At 45.0% G+C, this 22,327-nt stretch overlaps 2 protein-coding genes across 2 annotated transcripts in view; both read left to right on the forward strand.

Moving 5' to 3' along the window:
• TLL2 (tolloid like 2) overlaps positions 1 to 4,402 on the forward strand; it is a 137,299-nt gene extending 132,897 nt beyond the window's left edge. Inside the window, exons 20-21 of the mRNA XM_081551123.1 lie at positions 1,899 to 2,149; positions 4,163 to 4,402. Of these exons, the coding sequence (XP_081407249.1) occupies positions 1,899 to 2,149; positions 4,163 to 4,297 (386 nt within the window). The 3' untranslated portion in view covers positions 4,298 to 4,402. The remainder of the gene's footprint in view (positions 1 to 1,898; positions 2,150 to 4,162) is intronic.
• Positions 4,403 to 12,054: 7,652 nt separating this feature from the next.
• Positions 12,055 to 22,316, forward strand: OPALIN (oligodendrocytic myelin paranodal and inner loop protein). The gene is made up of 6 exons (XM_081573619.1): positions 12,055 to 12,060; positions 14,528 to 14,590; positions 18,335 to 18,370; positions 19,454 to 19,573; positions 20,727 to 20,783; positions 22,140 to 22,316. Exons 1-6 carry the CDS (start codon positions 12,055 to 12,057, stop codon positions 22,314 to 22,316), a joined length of 459 nt encoding a protein of 152 aa, XP_081429745.1.
• The last annotated feature ends 11 nt before the right edge of the window (positions 22,317 to 22,327 follow it).

Consider the following 22,327-nt stretch of genomic DNA (forward strand, 5'->3'; position numbering starts at 1 on the left):
TGTGGGGACACCACAGGGACAGTGCAGCAACCATGGCTAAGATGTAAGGCTGTCACTCCCATCGGCCTCAATGACAGAGGCGGGGGGTCAGTTCCTGAAGCCTAGAGACAGAAGCGGGCAAGCAGAGGGCCCCCAAACAGGAGCTGTGACTTGCAGTCAAAGGACACAGCCTGTGGTGACCAGGCAAGGAGAGGCCTGGGACTAGTGCCCGGACCTCTCTCCTCCCTGATCTGCTAGTGCTGCCTGTGGCAGGATCATGGCGCCAAGGGGCTCGTCCAGGTAGACCCAGAGGTCTGCCTCCAGGGGGCAGGGCAGGTGGGAAGAGGAGAGGAGATCTGGCAGAATGGGTGGGAGGCATCCTACCCTGCTCAGCCCTCATTTCATTGCCAGCCACGTCTCAGGAATTTGAAATTTTCTAAAGACAGCTCAGACCTGGAAGAAAATCTAAGCCAGAGCACATGGGGCTGAGAGTTGGCAGTTGGACAGGACTGGAGCCAGGCTGGATGTGGAGCTCCAGCGGGGCGGGGTGGGAGGGCGGTGGGAAGGGGAGTAGGGGACCTCGGGGCAAGGCGAAGGTTACGGCACAGTGTGGAAGCTGCACCATGGGGAGGAGGCATGGGGCACACTGAGAACTGCAGTGGGGGAATTTACCTTCAGAATTCCGTTGCTCTCTAATGGCCCATCACTCTCATGTCCATATTTTTATCATGTGTTATGTAGGATGGGCTCAGGCCAACCAGAGTTACCATCCTAGTAAAAAAAATAGAAGCTAAAGCTACAGAATACAAGTCCAAATTTTGAGGCATAGCTCAACTGTAACACCTGCAGAGGGTTTTTGGAAGCTAGCCTGTGGTCAGGCTCTCAAATACAGGTGCCTGATGCTGCTGCTTAGTTGTGTCCAACTCTTTGGGACATATGGGCTGTAGCTCACCAGGTTCTTCTGTCCATGGTGATTCTCCAGGCAGGAATACTGGAGAAAGTTGCCATGCCGTCCTCCACCGTCTGGACCATCAGGGAAGCCCAAGAATACTGGAGTGGGTAGACTACCCCTTCTCCAGGGGATGAGGATCTTCCAGGAATTGACCCAGGAATCGAACCGGGGTCTCCTGCATTGGGGGCAGATGCTTCACTAGCGGAGCTATCAGGGAAGCCCAGCTATCAGGCAAGCCAGATCTATTCTGAGGTTTCAGGTTTGAGCCCTCACCAGCAGTTTTGATGCGCTTTTGGCGCCCTCTGCTGGCAAAAATAACAGATTACGGTAATTCTGTCAGCAGGAGTGAGCCCTTTTCACATGTTTCCAGGCAGCAAAGTGGTAAAGATCCAACAACATCCCGGCGACCAGTAGGGCAAACCATCCCTTGGCCCCATATATCCATAACTGGAGAGAGGGAAAGGCTTTTATCATGGCATCTCCGGTGTTCCCCAAGGCTCCCTACAGCTCAGTCTAGGAACATATGTCCTGGGTTTGTATGTAAGGGCTAATTTGGATTCCCCAGTGAACCCTGGAAACTCCCGGATCTCTTTTACTCCTCTGTAAAATGGGTTTTTTTTTGGAGGAGGAGGAAATGGCAACCCACTCCAGTATTCTTGCCTGGAAAATTCCATGGACAGAGGAACCTGACAGGCTACAGTCCATGGGTTGCAAAGAATCGGACACGACTGAGCGACTAACAAAATGGGGTGATGAAACCTGCCTGGCCTTTCGCACAGAGCAAACACTAGGCTTTGTAGAGAAAACGGGCCTGTAGAAGAAATTGCAAAGAGGCTTGCAAAGAGGCTTGCGTGATCCCGTAGAGAAACGGGTATGAAGAGAGACGGGGTTGCTGGGGGTGGGGTGCGCGGCGTGCAGCGTGCCCTCTCTGTGCCGAGGGGGCATCGTGCTTCTCTCTCTGCTCCAGAGTGTGGGGGCAGGCTGAAGGCCGAAGTGCAGACCAAAGAGCTCTATTCCCATGCCCAGTTTGGGGACAACAACTACCCGAGCCAGGCCCGCTGCGACTGGGTGATCGTGGCGGAGGACGGCTATGGCGTGGAGTTGATCTTCCGCACGTTTGAGGTGGAGGAGGAAGCCGACTGCGGCTACGACTACATGGAGGCGTTCGACGGCTACGACAGCACGGCGCCCAGGCTCGGCCGCTTCTGCGGCTCCGGGGTGAGTTCTGGGGATGCTTGGGGTCGGGGGTGGGGTCACCGTGGGGACCCAGAGCATGAACTGAGCGGGTAAACACACGTGAGGCACAGCCCTGGCGGGCCCTGCGGCTGCTTAGGGCCCCAGCCAGGAGGCCCATCCTGCTGCAGCAAAGAGGGAAACCTGGAGGGTAGCTGGAGAGGAGGTTGGGAGGTAACGGGGACCAGGTCAGGAAGGCCTGATGCAGAGGCCAGCTAGGGAAGAGCATCTTCCTTTTAGGGCTGCCTATTTTTGCAGACTGGGCTTCCCTGGTAGCTCAGCTGGTAAAGAATCCGCCGGTAATGCAGGAGATCCCGGTTTGATTCCTGAGTGGGAAAGATCCCCTGGAGAAGGGATAGGCTACCTGCTCCAGTATTCTGGCCTGGAGAATTTCATGGATTTTATAGTCCATGGGGGTCACAAAGAGTCCCACACAACTTTCACTTCACTTCACTCTTGCAGAGGGTTTGTCTTACTTTTGCAGAGGGTTTATCTCCCCACACCCCCATTTTTATTTAGCCTTCAGGACTTTTTAAAAAAAAAATTTTAATTACCCTCTTGTATATTCCATATACTCCCAATTCTTTCCCCCCGTAGAAACCAAATGCTTATACAAATTACAAATCACTCTTGTAACTATAAACATTAGTTATGTTCAAGGTCATTATGATTGTTTTCATTATCATCTTTTTCCTGGGCCACTTCCTCAAGACAGGGCAGGCCTGTTTTCATCACTATTTCCCCAGAACCTGCCATAGGGCCTGGCACTGAGTTGGCGCTCAGTGAGACCGTAGACCAGTTCAGTGTCCTGGTCCTCCTCCATCTACATCATGCTGGGCACTGCCCACACTGGGCTCCCAGCTCTGTCTTTTCCTTCGCCTACAGGGCTGATCACTCAAGCCTCTTTGCAATTGGCCGAACTTACAATAAATCATTTTGGAGTCATTAGTGCGTGTGCTAAACAGAACCTCGAACTGGCCTTTGTATGGATCTTTGAATAATTTCCCTTCATCTTCTCTCACCCTCCAAAAAAGAAAGGATGACACACAGTGGCTTAGCTGATGCAGTACCTTTGAGAGATAAAGGCTTTCAAACTGTGGGGTCCACACGCGGAGGAAAACTTTGAAGGGTCCTGAGCACTGAAATATATGGGACGCCCAGTTTGGTTCCATTAGAATCTGGCAGATGGCTGCCTCGGATCCTGGCTCCCCTTCACCTACCACCTGGCAAAACCTTTCTGTCAAACGAGGCGACTCCATCCCATGTTTTGTCCTTGGACAAGACAGAGGCCTCAACGATGGTCTTTGTCTTAGATCTCCTGGGAGATCATCACAGCGGTGACCCTAGTGCTGGGTGATTCATGATATACACTTTATAATCAGAAGACCTGAGGTTGGGGACTATCAAGTTGTGAACTAGATTTTCAACTAGATTCTCAAGCATAGAATGGAGATAGTGCCTGCCTTATATAGCAGCTGTAACTTTACATGAGATGAAATCTGAAAATGCTTCAGTGTGTGTGTGTTAGTCAGTCATGTCCAACTTTTTGCTACCCCATGGACTGTGGCCCGCCAGGCTCCTCTGTCCATGGGATTTTCCAGGCAAGAATACTGTAGTGGGTTGCAATTCCCTTCTCCAGGGGATCTTGGAGGGATCAAACCCAGGTCTCCTGCATTGCGGGAGATTCTTTACCATCTGAGCCACCAGGGAAGCCTTGAAAGTGCTTAGATGCACTTAATTAACTGATGCATTTAATAATAATAGATTCTATATGAGCTGTGCATTTAGAATTGTCTTTGGAAAAGTAGAGCTGGGGCGGGCGGGGGAGGTGGGGGTGCTCTTGGGAGCAGAATTTGAAAAGCTTTTCTTTGAAAAACAGCTTGTTTTGATGCCCTTCAGCATCTCTCCTGTGTCTTTGTCTCATCCTCCTTATTTTAATACTCCAACCACAGCCAACTGGCTTAAAGTCCCCCTGGTTTTCCTTTCTCCCTCCCTCAGCCATTGGAAGAAATCTACTCTGCAGGGGATTCTCTGATGATTCGATTCCACACTGATGACACCATTAACAAGAAAGGCTTTCATGCCCGGTATACCAGCACCAAGTTCCAGGATGCCCTACACATGAAGAAATAATGTTGTTCTTGAAAAACAGGAACTGAGAATGTTTTTATAACAATAGCACCTTGTGAATCTGCCCTAAAGCAGTGTACAATATTATTCTCAAACAAAAACTCAAAATCTAGCCTTGGAAGTGTGTGTATCTGATGAATTTGGCCAGAACAAGGAGGGGAGAAGATATTTCTTTGATTCCAGCCTCGGTGTTACCAGTCATGCAGTTTTAAAGATTAAGATTTGATGTCACTGGCTATTTAAGCTTGGCCTGTTTGTTCTCCTTGCCCTTTGCTCCTATGAGGCAGAAGCCTACCCTTGGGTGGCTGTTTCTGGATGTGCTTCCGTAGGTGTAAGGCAGGCTGACCGTGTCTCGGAGACTCGGGGCATCTTCCACCAGCGCTGGGCAATGAGCATAAAAGACTGGCCATAGCTCACGTGTTCCTCACAGCTTTGGCTGGAGACATTAACTCTCTGCCAGGGACACATCACCCAAGAAGCCCTAGAATATGGGCTTTGGGACTAAAACAGGCATCGCAGTAAGCATCGTACAGAGGAAGCTGGTGTTTGAGGATCACTGTCACATAGCAAGGAGACCCCCAACTTGTCCTCTGTGTCTTCAGCTCTCCTTGCCCATGTTGGGGTTTCCCCATCCCTAATTGCATTAAGGGTCCAAGGCATCTTCTGTGACTTCAGCAGAACATTTGCTGGTGAGAGTCCCTAGTCTTCTGAAAAGAAGACATCCTGACTTGTCCTCCTGCCCTCGCTGACTTGGAGAAGACTCCACGTGGCCTTGGGATTCCATGGGCCAATAATATCTCTTTCTCCAGCTTGGGAGGCCCTTGCTGTGGTTGATTTTCACTCTTGACAACCAATGCAAACTGTATTTGCAAAACGTGCAAAGACATCTTATGGGGGACCATTGAGGTTCCTCATGAACATCATTGAAAGCTGGTTAATTATAAGTTATGTAAGAATCAACACTTTGTGGAACAAGTCTACCTGTGACTAACTTCCTGAAACTGGTTGGGTTAAAGAGTGCATTGGTGACTTACTCAGACTAACTAGCGTTCAGTCACCAACTTTCAATACATTTGGCACTCGCTTTGGAGAAGTGGAGAGGATGTTGTTTACATAATTTTTGAACCTCCAGGTGTACTTTAAACAGTGAGGTAGTTTTGAATGGCATTTCATTAAGGCATCTATGGGCATTATGAGCTAAAAGCTGTGGTATGTTAGCTTTAAAAAAGAGTATTTATGTTGGAATAATTTTAAAATAATGTTTACATAGCCATAAGTCCTGTGTGGTTGGTATTGAACACAGGATCGCACACAAGAAGGTTTTTGCTTAGAGCTGAAATTGCTCCCAAGCACCAGAACTCCCTGGGGATGAATCAACATCATTTGAAACAAAATATTTGCAAAACATTTAAAGGTGATATTTTTGAAAATCAGAATATGGCCCCAGAGGACTATGTCTAGTTAAAAAGATTGCTGGGAGTTAAAATAAAAAGACATAAAAGAATAAGAATACAAAGAAAGGTAGAAAAAAATGCATGGGAATATTTTTTCCTTAAAACAGAAAAAAATCAAAGTATTATTATTAATAATAATATATGTCTGTATATATATATGTATGTAAAGGATCAACTGTCAGAGCCTTAATCAGTGCAGTGTGATAAATGCTGACCCACAGGCTTGACTGAATAGGCCCTCCTGGACCAGCCTTGTGTTTTATGGGTCTACTTTTACCAAGCCTCTCTTGGCCTTTCTTGGCCCTGGAGGGAGGTTCAGCCTACATTCTTATATTGTGATCTTTCACAGCCCCTGTCTTGGAAGATCTTTGATTCAGCACATGGAACAGCTTGTCATGTGGTTCAGGTCTTACCCGCCTCATAGGGTGGATTCCATTTCTCTGAGTTTTTGTTTGGGGGCTTTTATTTTGTCCCATCTGGTCTTCAAAGTTGACACCAAAATCAGGATGCAGAAGGTGGCTGTTAAGGGTCTCTCGCCGAGGACTTGAAAATTCTGTAGTTTCAGCCTTTAGAAGTCTGAATAAGATTGATGAATTCCCTGGAAAAGTGAGAGGGAGTCAGAAACAGAGTCAGCTCTGCCTCTGTCTTTGCTGCCCTCTTGAAACAATGGTACTTGTTTTTCTCTCTATAGTATGATTTTTCAAAAACACACAGCTTCAACCATTATCAACCTGTGGACAATTGGAAACAATGAGACGCTTATGAAAACCTTTCTTTAGGCCTTCTGTGAGTGACGTATTCCCAGAAAAGACAAGCTCTGATTCAGCTGCGGCTGGCCAGACAGCTTCCCTGGAAGCTCAGACTCACAGGACATACACACAACACAGGTTCTGCAAAGAACTGAGCAGATGGCTTCATGAGAGAAAGTCCACTCAGCAGAAAGATCCAGGCCCCTGCCTTGGCTCTTCCAAATGCTCAGTGACCTTTCTGTACACATCCCACGGGACGTTACCCCTGCCTGCTTTGTCCTTGGGGCTGTTGCAAAGCTCCAAGCAGGCTGACTTCAGCTCAGAGAATTCTCTTGACGACCCAGTGAAACACTTGGGGTCCAGGTCTTCAGCCTGGTCCAATTCTAGTGTCATCTGGTCTAGCAAATGCTAGAACCTGGATCCCAGGGCGGGGTGAAGATCTGGAATTAACTTCAGCTTGTGGAATTTCTCCAACCAGAGAAGGAGGCTGTGCATTGATTCACCATAAGACGGTTTTCCCCTAAAGTTAAGTTTTATGTTACTCATGAAATGCTCAACCTGGTTACATCATTTGTAAAATCTTGTTAACTAGCAAATCACCCTGGGGTTTGCCATCAATCTGGTCCATTTGATAAATCTCAGATAATTCATGGTATTGTCATTGTTCAATGTGTGAACAAGTATTCCCTAAGCTTCGGCAGATGGTTTTCAAGTTTCCTTTATAGACTGAACTTCTGAAAAATAATCTCAAATGCCTAGAAGATTTCTTTAAAAAAAGAAAAACCGTTTAGAGCATTATCTATAAATACTGTATTTTTTATCTTGTGTAATTGTATGTTTCATGAAATGTCAGTTTCAAAAAGAAAGTGGAAAGGAGCTAACATATGTCTAGAAAGAATTGTTGCATTAAAGAATGTGGATTTATTGACGTGTCCTGGGTTTGTATGACAAGTTCAGTCCTCTTGGTGATCTTTTTCTCCAATGTCACAGGAACTTGGGAAGCATGTACAAAAGGGGAGGCCTTCTCTCTGGCCTTCTATGATCTGGTCAATACCTAGAGCCTCGCTCCAGAACAGGGCTCCTATTGGACCCAGAAAGTCACGAGCAAAGCTGAAGAGGGCCTCAAAGTCACCCCACTTCTTGGACCTAGACAGGCTGGAAATCTAACAACATGAACGTTGCGGAGATGGTTGCTGCTGTAACGGCTTAGGCTTGGTAGCCGTCTTCCCTTTGTCCCACAGCAATTCTCTCCATCTGGTTTTGAGCCTGAGAACCACATGTGGCCTCTAAAACTGAAGGTCACAGTTCTTATAAGGGGGCTCTCTTACAAGTGGCAATTGGGTTTTTGGTCTTTTGGGATCTTGTTGTTCATGATTTGCCCCAGCTGCCCATGCACACAGTTATTTTTAGTTCCTTATGGTTTCTTGGTGTTTGGTTGCTCAAGGAGACATTTGTCCAGGTGCAAGCAAGCACTGTAATAGGGGGTCCCAGGTCCCAGACCCCAGCCTGTCTCAAGACACATCAGATTCTCCTCCTGAAACTAGAGTCCTGATCAAGGGCCAAGAGGGCTGAGCTTCTTCAGGACTGGTTTTCCCTGGGAGGATGTCCTGAGAGCACCATCCAGGAGTTCTTGCTGCTGAAGCCTCAGGAGCAACCCAGAGCCGGGGTCCCCGGCCTCTCTTCTTTCCGTTGGTATCCCTACACCCACCCAACCAATTTCATTTCTTCTTAAAGATTAGGCATCTGAAAAAAAATTAGACTTCTCTTTTGATGCTTATGACTGGAAAATCATGACTGACCCAGACTCTTAGGCCAGAGCACCCATTGACTGACTTTCTTAGCAATTCTTCCAAAGGAGTAACGTGTCCATTGGAGGACGAGTTGGTGATCAGTGGATGCAAAGCAAAGACAGAGTTAAAAAGGCCTTCGCTGGCTTTGTCCATCGACAGACAGCTTAGCCAGAAAGGGCAGGGCCATCAACACCAGTTCCTTGGTCCAGATCTCTGGTCCAGGTGTGATTTCATGCCCACCAAGCAAAGATAGAAGCACAATTTGTACCAGTTGTGCTGATTTAAATAGTCTAGTAACCTGTATTGTAAACATGTTGTCTCTATAGATTGAGGCAGAGGTTGGCAGAAGTTGCTTTACTTGCCTAAGACCACACCAGGTCCAGAAGTGTGGTCAAGGCATTCCAAACAGGCGTCTCTGAGCTGTGTTGTCTCCCTGACTTCCGGGCACCAGTGGATTCAGTTTAAGCCTCATCGAGTCTTGGGGACCTGAAGCCCCATGAGGCAAAGGCCATGCTGGTCTTGTTAAGCAAGGCATCAAGTGCCTGGATCCTCACACCCCATTTTCCAGGATCATCTGCCTAAACAGATAGTGCCTCCACCTCTATTATATCCCAACCCCAGGAATTGGCTTTATCCCAATCTTCCCCTTCCCTTCTTCCCTCCCCACCTCACATTTCTTCCATCATCAAATCTCACTGCCTCTGCCTCCTCAATAAGCCACAAAACCCCTTCACTGCTCTCCATTTCCACTGCTCTTATCCCAGGGCAGCCGGTGTCACCGCTCTGCTAACCAGAGTCTGAGTTAACCCTAGTATCCCTTGTAATCCAGGCAGTGCAGGTCATCATTGTCAGCCCCACTTAGATCATCCTCTCCTCAAAACCCCGAAAATCTTCCCATTGCTGCACTGTGGAAATCTTACTATGCCCTGCTGCTCACACCACAGCCCCCTAACTCACTCTGCTTTTAACCTCTTCCAGGACCTTCCCAGCAGGTTCACTGGCCTCCCTCCTGTCCCAGCACACCAAGCCTGCTTTAGAACCGGGCCTTTGAATTTCCTGTTCCCTCTGCCTGGAATTCTCTTCTTATTTTTCAGGTGCATCTTAAATGTCACGTCTCAGAGACAGCTGGCTCCCCATCACTCCAGGCTCTCTTCCCTTATACACCCCACTTGCTCCTCCATAATGATTTTCCCTGTCCTGTTCTGACTTGTTGTCTATCTGCCTCACTGGAACATACATTCCCTTAGAGTTGGGGCCTCATTTGTCTTTATCACCAAGCCCAGAACAGAGCCCAGAATAATGCTTGACATGGAGAAGTTAAAGATTCGTTGAGTGAATGAATGAATGCACTCATTGCAATGACCAAATTGTTCGTTTTAATTTTGTTGTTTTGTTGACATGAGATTCCAACCCCGTCATTGTTTTAAAGAAGTAAACTTCTAACAGAGAACTCATAAGAAATATAAGGCAGTCCATGTCAATGGCTTGGACTCCAGCTCTGTGAGGCTCTGCATCAAAATGAGAGAAAAGAATGAGGGTGAGGCTAACCTCATGCTCATCACCTAAAGCAGCTACAGCCCTGCCTCCAACACAGAGCAGGCTCCAGCCCCCATTCCCCAGGCACCCCCTCATCAATGCTGGGGATGTGTTGACTCCCTCATTGCTGGGATGGTGATCAATGACACTGCCTGGCCACTGGGGGTGGAGTGGCCAGCCTCACTCAGCCTGTGTGTAACCCATTGTTCCTAAAGAGCTGCTGGCTGCAGGAGCCACCAAGGTCTTGGACCAGCTCTGAGTTCTTCGCTGAGATGAAGATGTAACCAAGGAAGGAGCTTGAAAGTAAAAAGGACAGAAAATGAAAGCAGAGAGCGTAGGTGACCCGGGCCATACACAGTGGCCATGGAGCAGGAGAGCATCTCCCCTGAGGGATGGGCCAACGACTCGGCTACTCCCCTGACCATAAATGGCTTGGCCAGAGCTCTGTTGGAACCACCTCTTCTCTTGGAACCCTTGCCCTCCCAGTTGGATGTTCCTACAAATGCAAGACACAAGCCAATAACACCAGCAAAAAGTCGAGGTTGCCGAGGGCAGCGTTTGGAGAAGGCTGTTGGGAAGCTGTTAGAAATGGTGAGTGAGAGTGAGCATCTTTCCTCTGCCTAGCCTTCATTTCTTTCTATAAACAACATTACCCAGGCTTTTAAAGCTCACATCTTCTAATTCAAATATAACTGTACTTTCAGTGAAAGGAAGTTAAGGAGCTTGGCTTTTAATTATTTTCCTATTAGTATGAAATTATTTTCCTATTAGTACGAAATACTAATCATTAAAATATGAAATTATTTTCCTACTACTATGAAAAACTAATCATTAAAAATTCTCATCTGATATTTGCTGATACCTCTTATATTTTAATATTAAGGTTTTGTTTTTAAAACCCCACCTACAAGGGTGCAAAGTGAATGTTTCAGCTAAACTCATTTCCCAGTTGGAGCAATGAGTCCTTTATCCTTATTTGTTCAGTCTGCCTTTTCCTGTGTAATCCACAACAGAGAGACTCATAAGTTGCATCAGAAACTGTCCACCCTTCTTACTGACTTGTGGTACATGTTTGGTTGTGGCTCAATCAAATGAAGTTTGCTGAGTTAGAAGGGGCTTCTGTGATTCCTTTACTAAAGAGATTAGTAAAAGGGGCTGTTCAGATTTGGAGTTAGGAAGATGTGTGAAATAAGATTTTTTATTTAGAAGATCCAGCCTCTTCTTATCCAGCCTCTCCCACTGACCACCTGGGGACCTTGAGAGACCTGTCTTGGTCTCTTAGTTCCCTCACCCATGATGTAGGGGTGAGAGTGTTCCCCCTGTGGGGATGAGTACAGTGTGTGACACATGGGGAATCCTCAGTCACCATGAGTAGTCAGCCCATCTCCCCTCATTCCCATCACAAACAGCAGACTCATAATGAGTGACACTCAGCCGCTGAGATCCTGATGTCCCTTTGGAACCACTATGTAGATAGCAACATAGTGCTTAGACTAGCAATGAGTGTCTTGTACCAAATTCCTGTACTTTGAATATTGTAAATTCATGCAGACAGTTCCATCCAACAAGATTGTCCTAGTGGCTTCCCTGTGCCTTACTCCATGCTGGTCAGGCCATGAAGAATATGACACCGTGGGATCCCTCACCTGGAGTAATTTATAGTTTTGAAGGAGCTGCCACAGACATTAGTTGCTTTGAGTTTATCCCGTGAGACAGGCAGGACAAGTTAATAGATCCTAGTTTTGAGGATGGAATAACTGTGCCTGGGAGAATAGATTTGTTATGAAGAAATGGAGACCAGAGAGCCTGAGTCACTTTCCCCAGGCCACACAGCTACTAAGTGGCTAAGTGGACTTAAATCTAGATCAGGGGACTCCAAGGCCAGAGTTGCCTCGCCCCACTCAGCTTTCTCTCTAAAGGACACTGAGTCAGATTCTTCTTCACCCACATTTACGTGATGTTGTTTTCTCCATGAGAGTACTGTAGTGTGTTTCTACAAAATATAAATGTCTTTCTGAAGTTGGCCAAAATCTTCGTCATCCAAATGTTGATAAACAGCACGTGCAGTGGCCCACTTGTTGCTGCTCCTCCCTTCTGTTGTCCCCAAAGAAAGCTTTGTCTTGGGCCTGCTGACATCAGTAGCTAGTGTCTGCTGATGAGATAAGGCTCCGGGCAGCTGCATTTGATTCCGTGACCAGCCAGCATCCTCTGTGGGCTTGGTCGATGTTAGCATGAAGGTAGGTCCCTTGAGCAAAAAGACCTAAGTAGCTCAGGTGTCTTTCTAATACTGTCTTGGAAGAGGACGTGCAAAGTGCTATGAGCCTGGGGGCTCCAATTATTCTGAAGAAACTCCAGGAGTCCTGAGGAAGCCTGTGACATGGGAGAAAGAGGCTGCTGGGACTTCCCTGGTGGTCCATTGGCTAGGACTCTGCACTCCCAAAGCAGGGGTCCTGGGTTCCATCCCTGGTCAGGAAACTAGATCCCACAGTTTGAATGCCCCAACTAAAGATCCTGCATGCTATAACTAAGACCCAGCACAGCCAAATAAGTAAATAAATAATTTTTTTTCTAAAAAAAGAAAGAAATAGGCTGTCACCAAAAGACCCAAGTCCCAGTGACAGCTAACTAATCATGTGAACTTGAGCAATCCATTCAAATTCTCACCTCAATTTTCTTTTCTATTAAGGAAGGGTTTCCTGTTGCTAAGAGACAGGGAAGTAAACAATTGCCACTGAAGGGCGCTGGCCCGCTGGGACCTTCCTAATTGAAAGACAATCTCTGGGTCAGGGAGCAGTGGGAACTATACCATGTAGGTGCTTGAAACATTTTTAGTTCACAAAAGAGTTTCTCATTCATTAACCTCTCTGAATTCCAACCTACCTGAAAGCTAGCTAGAATAGGTGTTTCATCAGTTTTACATATATTGGTACTATCACCTCTAGACCCATCTTCCGGGTTGGATTTGAGTCACATGGACCAATCTCATTTGTCTGTTTTAAGAGATAAGCCCTAACTGTTCTCATTTATCCACGAGGGAATTTCTGAGAAGTCCCTGAGCCTCAGCTTCCTCTTCTGTAAAATGAGGGTCTGAGGTAGACAATCTTGGAGGCACTTCAGCTCTGAAATCTTAGGATTTTCCGGTCCATCCCAATCTTCCCATTATTAGCTAACATTTCATTTTAAATCTTAGTAAGCACATTGCTTCTAGAATGACAAAACCAGATTTCAGAGGCTTCAGGAAGATCAGGAGCTGGAGTTTAAGCCAAGTTGTCGGGGATTGGGGAGGCTGGGGCTGAATGAGAGAGAGCTCGGTCAGGGGGCATGAATCAAGGGTGACTGGACACAGTGGGGGGCCCATCAGGTAGAAACAAGACCACTCCAGCCCCTTGAGCCAGGGGCAGAAACTGTCACCAGCTGAGTTGGAGCAGAGTCCACCCATTTTTGACATCCAGGCAGGGAGGGCACTGGGTAAAGAGCAGCTGGAATAAACTGACATAAAAGAGCCCAAACTGGAAGGATGGAAGATGGGAACAGGGAGGAGGAAAGAGCCACCAGAGTCCCTGGGCAGGACCTGATCCTGGAAAGTGGACACCTGGGTAGGCTAACAAGTTGGTGCCCCATTGAGTCTATGATTTTTTTTCTTTTTTTAATTTTTATTGGAGTATAGTTGCTTTACAATGTTGGTGAGTTTCTGGCAAAGTGAATCAATTACCCCTCTTTTTTGTATTTCCTTCCTGTTTAGGTCACCACAGAGCATTGAGTAGAATTCTCTGTGGTATACAGCAGGTTCTTATTAATTACCTATTTTATACATGCATTCAGTCACTGAGTCATGTCCAGCTCTTTGCAACCCCATGGACTGTAGCCTGCCAGGCTCCTCAGTCCATAGAATTTTTCAGGCAAAAATACTGCAGTGGGTTGCCATTTCCTACTTCTGGGGATCTTCCCAATCCAGGGATCGAACCTGTGTATCTTGCGTCTCCTGCATTGGCAAGTGGATTCTTTACCACTAGCACCACCTGCAAAGATCATTTTATACTTAGTAGTGTGTATAAAGCCCACGATTTTTAAGTATTGACCCCATATTTGAGGGAGACGTGAGGCTGGGCTCTACGTGAGGGGAGGTCACAGAGCATTAGCCTCTTTCCTCTGTCATCCTGATCAGTTCAGCTCCAGCCTGAAACCCCTGCCTCGGACTCAATAAAAAGGGAAATTTATCTTTCTCAGATTCTCCTCCTGTGAGGGAGTTGAAGTGGGAGCCCCTGCGGTCTTGCTTCCCACCCCAAGGAGAAAGTGCCAAGTTTCCTTCCTGAAAGGAGTTCCGGGGAGAGAAAGAAAAAAACAAAATAACTTTTAGCACTCTGCTGAATCTTTCGATTAATGTTTTTGCTGCCCTTTTGAGTCAGGACCTCTCAGGAAATAGCTTGACTGGCTGGTCCCTTAAACTGGCCCTGGTTGAGGACCTGGGAGGGGAGGAAGGGTAGGACTGCCTTGATGCTGAGGGGGGATCTCATGACCCCTGACTCACCTGCTCCCCTGCCTCTTCGGGGGCCAAGATTGGGAGGGGAGGCTGGAGTTGACTGAGACTGAGAGGTCAGTAAATTCTCCTGGAGTCTGCCAGGGTCTATGACATTTGGTGGAGGGGTCAGATAGTGGCCTCGCTGACCATTCCTGGAACCTTTAAGGTTTCCTTCTCTTTTGCAGAGTTTTTCACTGAACTTCACACTGCCGGCCAACACGGTGAGTACAGTGGCCCCCGCTTACCAGGTAGGTGAGCAGAGATCAATGCAGAGTTGACATTGGGCCTCCAGGACACCATCACACAAAGCTCATGTAAAGCTGTAATGTTACACAGGTTTCAAAGCGCTACGAAGAGCTGGGGGTGCCAAGAGACATGTTCTCAATGATGAGAATTATAAATACACATTTTGAAAAGGAAAATAGCAAAAAACCAAAAAACACTTAAATTGCCGTCAGCAGAAAACACTGGGGTCACTCCTTCCAGTCCTGTTTGACCCTACATAAATTTTGACCTCTGTTGTCTTCGTACCATGGTCTTCTCACCTGTAATTTTATATAACAAATGTTTTCCATCAGCCTTTATAAAAGTAACTGAGGGTGGTCACGTGACATTTATTCAAGCCAATTATTTAGCTAAGTGACCAATCACAATTAAGAATTCTTTTGTGATAATCATAGGTATAAATAAGTCCTTGTCTGCACTTAAGCCGATTTCCTTAGAATGAAGTCTAGAAGGGAAATCATTGGGTCAAGATGAATGATCATCCTATGGCTCTGGATTATGACAGTTGCAAGTCCACATGGAGATTTTCAATTGACGATGGCAGACAGTTTCAACCCAGAATTGACCCTCCCTCTGTCTTGTATTCCCCTGTTGTTTAGAAGATAACATGCCAGGATTGTTTTCTGACCAGAATTGCTGCTCTGATGGACCTAGGCATTTTCCTGGCTCAGGTTTTTAGTGATTTGGGCTATGCCATGTTTTTCTAATAAGTCATATAGTTATTCAAACAGAATAGACTGAGACTGCCAGGAAAGAGGACACCTAAGCCAGTGCTCATGTTTACTGTAACAGGGCAGCGTTCTGGAGAACAGTGGAAATGCAGACCCTAGTGACCCACTGCCACCTTTACTGCCCACACTGGTGACCCTGACCCTGTCCCTGGCTTCCTGGCACCTGCTCCACCCTCCTGGGGAGGGCCCTGTCTTCTGAACCTCCCTTCCCACCTGGCTACTTGAAGCCAGCCTGTCTGTAGAGATCCCATGTTCTGTCTTATCCTGGCTTGGCTCAGCCTAGGAAGGTAACCCAGAGAAGCAAGGAGCCGTTGCTTAGGGCCGTGAGAGTGAGGGGGTGAGAGGGAGGCACTAATGCTGCTAGTCATCACCTTTTTGGAGCATCTTCTTGGTTAACAGCCTATTTCTCTGAGAACTGTCCCTCCTCCCTTTGAATCTATGTAGGACAATAGCCACCCCAGTCTGCCTGGGACCGTCTGGTTTAAGCACTGAATGTGTTACAGCCTAGGCAACTTTTTTGGACAACCAGGACATCTGGCCACCCTATCTGTGATTATATTTCTGCCACATAATCCTTCCCTTTTGGTGTAGCTGGATGCCCTGGAAAGTGGGGGATGGTGGATGCCAGGCTCATCAGAGCCTCTCTGCAGGAAGTGAGGAACACAGCACGTATGCAAGCCAGCCCCTGCTGGGCCATACTGAACTGTCAAGTATGAAAATTGGGATGGGGTACTGCATTTGTCATGGAAAGCAGAGCAGCTCTGGTGCTGGACCCTGAAGTCAGACCACGTGGCATCTACCACTGAGGGATGTGTGACCTCACACAAGTTACTTCACTTCTCTGTGCCTCACTATTCTCTACCGTAAAATGGGGATCATTTTAGTCCTGCTTCACTGGCTGTTGTGAAGAATAAATGAGCTGATAGAGGGAAAGTATTTGAACAGCCTGGCACATAATAAGTGTTTCATACGCATTAGCTGGTACAGTTAGCAAGTGTTCATGAGGGCAGAAAAATCCATCTAGAGAGAGAAAGAAGAAAGCAAACAGGCAGAAAAGAGCACAAGTGGAAGGCCATGCTGTCCAGGAGTGATGGAGAGATCCCAGGAGGAAGGGATCTTTGGTCACGACAAAGTCTCAGGCCGCAGCTGTAGTGCCTGGAGAAGCCATATTCCCACCACCTGTGGGCTCCATGAGGAACCCCTGAATTTTTAGTTAACTCATTCTGGGAGGCCAAAGCTAGCTCAGATGAATTTCTGTAACCTGAAGGCACAACATCTTACCTGAACAATATCTACCTCTTCTCATCACCCTGAGAAACAGAACACTTTAGGCAAACACAGCATTAAGGTCATATTGTGGGGTGGTGGTGAGATTGTGTTTCAGTAAAACTAAAACCATTTAAGTACCAAGTGTCAATATCAAGTTAAGCAAATATTTCTTTGATTGGAGCTCTCTGGGAAAGAGGTCTAGGCTTGAAATACAAACATCCAAGTTCAGGTTAAATTTATCTGTGAAACCTGGGAGAAGACACGTAACTTCTCTGAGATCCGGATCATCTTTTTTTTTTTTCTTTTTTTTTGTAAAATAGAGAAAACTATCAAAAAGACGAAGCCACTGGAATTCTAATGTACTCACCGAAGCTGATGAGTGAAAGTGAAAGTGAAGCCCCTCTGTCATGTCCTACTCTTTGTGACACCATGGACTGTAGCCCGCCAGGCTCCTCTGTCTATGGGATTTTCCAGGCAAGAATACTAGAGTAGTTTGCCATTTCTTTCTCCAGGAGATCTTCCCAACCTAGGGATCGAACCTGGGTCTACTGCACTGCAGGCAGACTTTTCACTGTCTGAGCCACCAGGGAAGCCCATGATTGATGAGAATATTCAATAAATAACAGGTCTGGCCAGAGCTTTGCCAAGTTTAAAGGAATGATCAAAGCTTCTACTCCTGGTGCACATTTGATCCTCCAAACAACCCTAGAGGTAGGTGCTCACAGCCCTATTTTATGGATGAAGAAATGAGGCCCATGAGCTTGTGAGTTGAGAAATCAACACCCCATTCCAGCAGGAGACTAGGACCCATGCTCTTAACCCCACACTACACCACCTAGCATAGCTTACACGAGTTAGTTGCTAACGTGGAACATTGTGCCCTGAGATTTATCCATCCAGATAAGACTCTCATCTGAAATATCTCATAATTGGGTAAAATTCAGTGCCTCTCTTTGAGTGGAGCTGTGAACTGGAAACATGTATCCATTCAACATGGAATTATGCTAGGAATATGGATCATTCACAGCTTCAGAGACCTGCCCAAGCCATCTGCTTCATTGCAGTAAGGGAACAAGTAAGGCCTTCTTGGAAACAAGTAGCCTTCCCTTGTGGCTCAGATGGTGAAGAATCTGCCTGCAATGCGGGAGACCTGGGTTCAATTCCTGGGTTGGGAAGATACTCTGAAAGAGAAAGTGGCAACCCACTCCAGTATTCTTGCCTGGACAGAGAAGCCTAGTGAGCTACAGTCCATGGGGTCACAAAGAGTTGGACACGACTGAGCGATTCACACTTCCTTCCTCCAAGGTCTTCTTAAAGAGCCTGGCTCCACCGGTATTTATATTTTTTCCTTTCTAGCAATGGGGACAAGTAGGCCCAAAGTGAGCTGGGAAGAGTGTGGGGACTTGGGACAGGATAAAGCCTTCTTGAGTTGTAAAATGTATTATGGCAAATCCACAGGGTGAATATCAAAGCTCTCACCTGAATTTCTGATTTCTCGTGCCTTGTAACCAAATCTTATTCCTTCTTACCTGGGAAGGATCAAGGAAGGTTCTATTCCACAGTTGTTGTCATCTGTTGTTTTTAATAGAAAGTTTAGCAAAGGGATATACTTTAGGCATTTACAGCTTAACCTTGGGCAGACTATCTTACATGATGTGCATTCTATAGATTTTGTTATCTTAAGATGTGTATTCTTTTTCTACGCAGACTTCCTCTCCAGTTGTGACTGATGGAAAAGGAACCGTAAGTATAACACTTAAATTATGGAGCCTTGGTTCAGTCACTTAGAAACAGGATAATGCTGTACCCATCTTGTGCATTCATTTTGAAGATTAGATGACATTTGCTATGTGAACTGTCACCAAGCACATAATCCGCTCAACCGTTTTTCTTACAACCAACTCAGTTCAAAAGGGAAGGAGAACATGAACAATCACAGATGATTCCACAAAGTTTGGAACAAAAGAAGCTAGACATGACAAAGTACATACTTTCTACTTTCATCAAGATAACACTGAAAAATAGACAAAGCTAAACTAAAAAGTGATAGACATCAGAATACACATGCAGCAACTGGATAGGAGCCCAAGGGGGCTTCTCAGGGGTTGGCAATGTTCTGTTTCCTCATCCAGGGGCAGGTTACCTGGATGGGTTCATCACATGAAGTCATCAAGCTGCATATTTATAAGTTATATACTTTTATGTGTTTTGTCATTCTTTAACAAAATCACCCTCTCAAAAGTGACAAAGACTCCAGTGTTATATGACAGTTGCACATTTACAGAGATTCTCAACACTCTCCGCAAGTAATTACAAATATGAAAATTTACGGGGCTACGAGCATGGCTGCTTCCACTCGGATCAAAGCAAATGTGAATTTGGAAATTAATCAGTTCATGCATTTATTGTACATAGATTTTAAAAATTCATATCAAAATGGTGTGGTATACACTAAAACTTTTTGGTATATATTTTACTTTTTGTTGAACTTAACAGATAAGAATGCTAATTGTTGCTTTGAACTGTTTTTCAGCTTTTCCTATATTGATACAACACACATTTCTGTTTCTAGGAATGGCCTGTTCTTATGTTTGTCTAATTTTCTACTGAATTATTGTCCTTTTCCAATCAATTTAAACAACATGCATTAAGTACAATGAAAATGAGCCATTTGTCATGTACATTGGAAACAGTTTTTCACTGTGTTTCATCACCCCTTTGATTTTGTGTAGGACACTGAGGACCCATGCAGAGTTTTGTTGTACTTTTAAGCTTTTGAACTCGTCCCTTTTTTTCCGGGAGAACCTGACTGTTTTCTCTGTGCAGGACTGTGGGCCTTCTCTTGGGTTAGCAGCAGGCATCCCATCCCTAGTGGCCACGGCCCTGCTGGTAGCCTTACTGTTTACTCTGATTCACCGAAGAAGAAGCAGCAGTGAGTCCACTGAGGTGACTGGCAGTTTCTTTGGGTCACGACATGTTGGCGGAAATCAGTTTTCAATGAACTGGCTTTGGGCTGGGGGTGTCAGGACTTGTGTCTGTTTTCTGAGGACAAAAGGGTGGGTGTTTCTGTGCCTCATTTTCTGTCTCAGACTCATGACTCCAGGCAGAGCTGATATACCATCCAATCCTCAGGTCACTTGAGGATAGTATTGGGGGTGGCACAAGTAGGAGCAGAGAGGGATGTTTGTTGCCATGGCAAACACGTCTGTGCAATGAGTGTGTTTTCTAACCTTGAGAAACAAGGACACAAGCTTCTCAAAGAGGATGGAGGTGAACTTAGGAAAGACAGGAGACAGACAGTTGCTGAGATGTCCATCACAAGGATATGTCCAGGAGCATGTGACTTATTTATCTTTGTACTTTTCCTACATCTGAACACACATTGGTCACAAGGGAATCTTCTGACCCCACCCCTTACAAATACCAGAGTTGTCTGGAGACCAGGCTCAGAATTTAAGGGCCACCCTGACCCACACCCAAGCACAGGCCATGGTTGTGGTACAGTGGTGTTGTGTGGACTCTGCTCTAATTCCACTCTTATTTATGAGCATTTCTGATTGTTCTCACAATGGTAAGTGTTAACAGGGAGTAGAAAACCTGGGTACTATCCTTGGGTCTGCCACTTTACACTTTATATAGGAACCTGGGCAAGTGATAGAACATTTTCTGTTTCTTGGTTAGTTCAACTCTAAAATAACTCCAATTAAATCAGAATCTCTGGATGACAGAGCTGTGGCATTGGTACCAAAAAACCTTCAACATGTTATCATGGATCATTTTAACCAGTTACTAAAGTAGAGAGGCTAGTGTAAAGAATCTAGTTATCCACAGCGGCCAATCTTGTTTCATTTCCACTCCCACCCACTTCTCCACACTGCCGACCTATATTATTTCTTAAGTAACTCACAGTGGTATCTCTTGTTTGTGGTTTTTTTAGGGGGCCAGTTATTATCCTTTTGTTTATTTTGTTTTATTTTTAAAGCCCTCTGGTGATCCTAATGTGTGGCTAGGTTTAAGAACCACTGATTTTAATCATGGTCATGGGCAAATGTTGTAACCTTTCATTTCTTCTTTTTTATTTTATTCTTAACCAACTTAGGAAAGTGAGAGGCCTTGTGAAATTACAGAAATCTATGACAGTCCCACGATAGCTGAGGTAAGAACTCTTGGTTATAGTCACTATACATCATTCACACGACAAGCAAGCTAAGGGTCTTCAAGCCTGTTGTGTACAAGAGCACAGTGTGAGCACAAAGGAGGTTCTCATTATACTTTTATTGGCTGGACAGGAATTTAAGGTTGAATTCATATTAGAAAACTAATTTACTATTATTTGTTCCACTGACAGAAGAGAAAACTGTGTGATATTTCCAGAGGAGACGAGAGTTCAAAAACATTAAACAGCCATTTGTTATATGAACTCCAAGCAAACCTAAAATTTTAAAGGAATTCTTTTAACTTGAAACAAGACATCTTTTTAGAAAAATCACAGCAAATATCCTACCTAAAGGTGAAATGTTAATGATTCTCTTTCAGATCAGAAACGAAACAAGGGTGCTCATAGTTACCATTTCTGCTGAGATATTATTATACTTAGGTCCTAGCCAGTGCAGCATGTTGAGGAAAAAAAGTAGAAATTAACTCAATGAAGGGGAATTCTTTCATAATGTATATGTATGTCAAATAATCACACTGTACTCTTTAAATATCCTTTATTTTTCAATTATACCTCAACAAAGATGAAAAGAAAAAAGAAGCAGAAAGCATAAAACTGTATAGAAGAAAGAAAAGTATCATTATTTGCAGATAATATGATTATCTACATAGAAAAGCCAAATTATCTACAGATATATTGCTAGAATTAGCAAGATATTTTAACAAGTTTAATGGAGGTAAAAGTCAATATTAAAGAGTAATTTTTGTTTCTAAAAATCAGTAACAATTAATTTAAAAAAGTAATTTTTTAAAAATACAATTTTGTAGTGGTAATAAAAGCATATAGAATGATGAGGAATCAATCTAACAAAAACATATAAACCTTTCATGGAGAATAATAAAATTTAAGTAAAGATATTTAAATAAAACCTAAATAATGGGAGTTTGTATACAATGCTCCTGGATAGAAGAACTCAATGGTATATAGATATCAAACAACTTCAAATTGATCTGTATAATAAATGTAATTACAATATAAATTTCAATAGGTATTTTTGACGGAACTCAATAGGGTGCTTCTAAAATTCATATAGAAAAGAAGACAGGAAAAAATTTAAGTACCAACAACAACAGATAGAACAAATAGCAAACAAATAGGAAGATGATAGATTAAAACCCATCCAGTGATCACATGGATGATGTTCAATGTCTTGAAAACTATGTTTCAAATGTTTTGTCTGATAGTTGGTTGTTTCAGGTGGGAGGGTCAATCTGGTTGCTGTTACTCCAACTTGGCCAGAAGCAAAAGTCTTTGATGTATTTTTTTTTTTTTAAAAAACCTGTTTGTTTTCTCAAGAATCCTAGGAGGTTACCTACCCAGGAGAAGAATATGATGGGAGGAGAAGAAGCCCACATATATGTGAAGACAGTATCAGGAAGTGAGGAGTCCAGGCGTGACACTTACCGCCCTGCTGTCGAAGTGGAGAGAAGGAGGGGCCTGTGGTGGCTTATTCCCAGACTGAGCCTGGAATGATGCAGCGAGCC

The sequence above is a fragment of the Giraffa tippelskirchi genome, chromosome 2, assembly GCF_054371585.1.
Source record: "Giraffa tippelskirchi isolate mGirTip1 chromosome 2, T2T-mGirTip1v1.2.pri, whole genome shotgun sequence".
Lineage (NCBI taxonomy): Eukaryota > Metazoa > Chordata > Mammalia > Artiodactyla > Giraffidae > Giraffa > Giraffa tippelskirchi.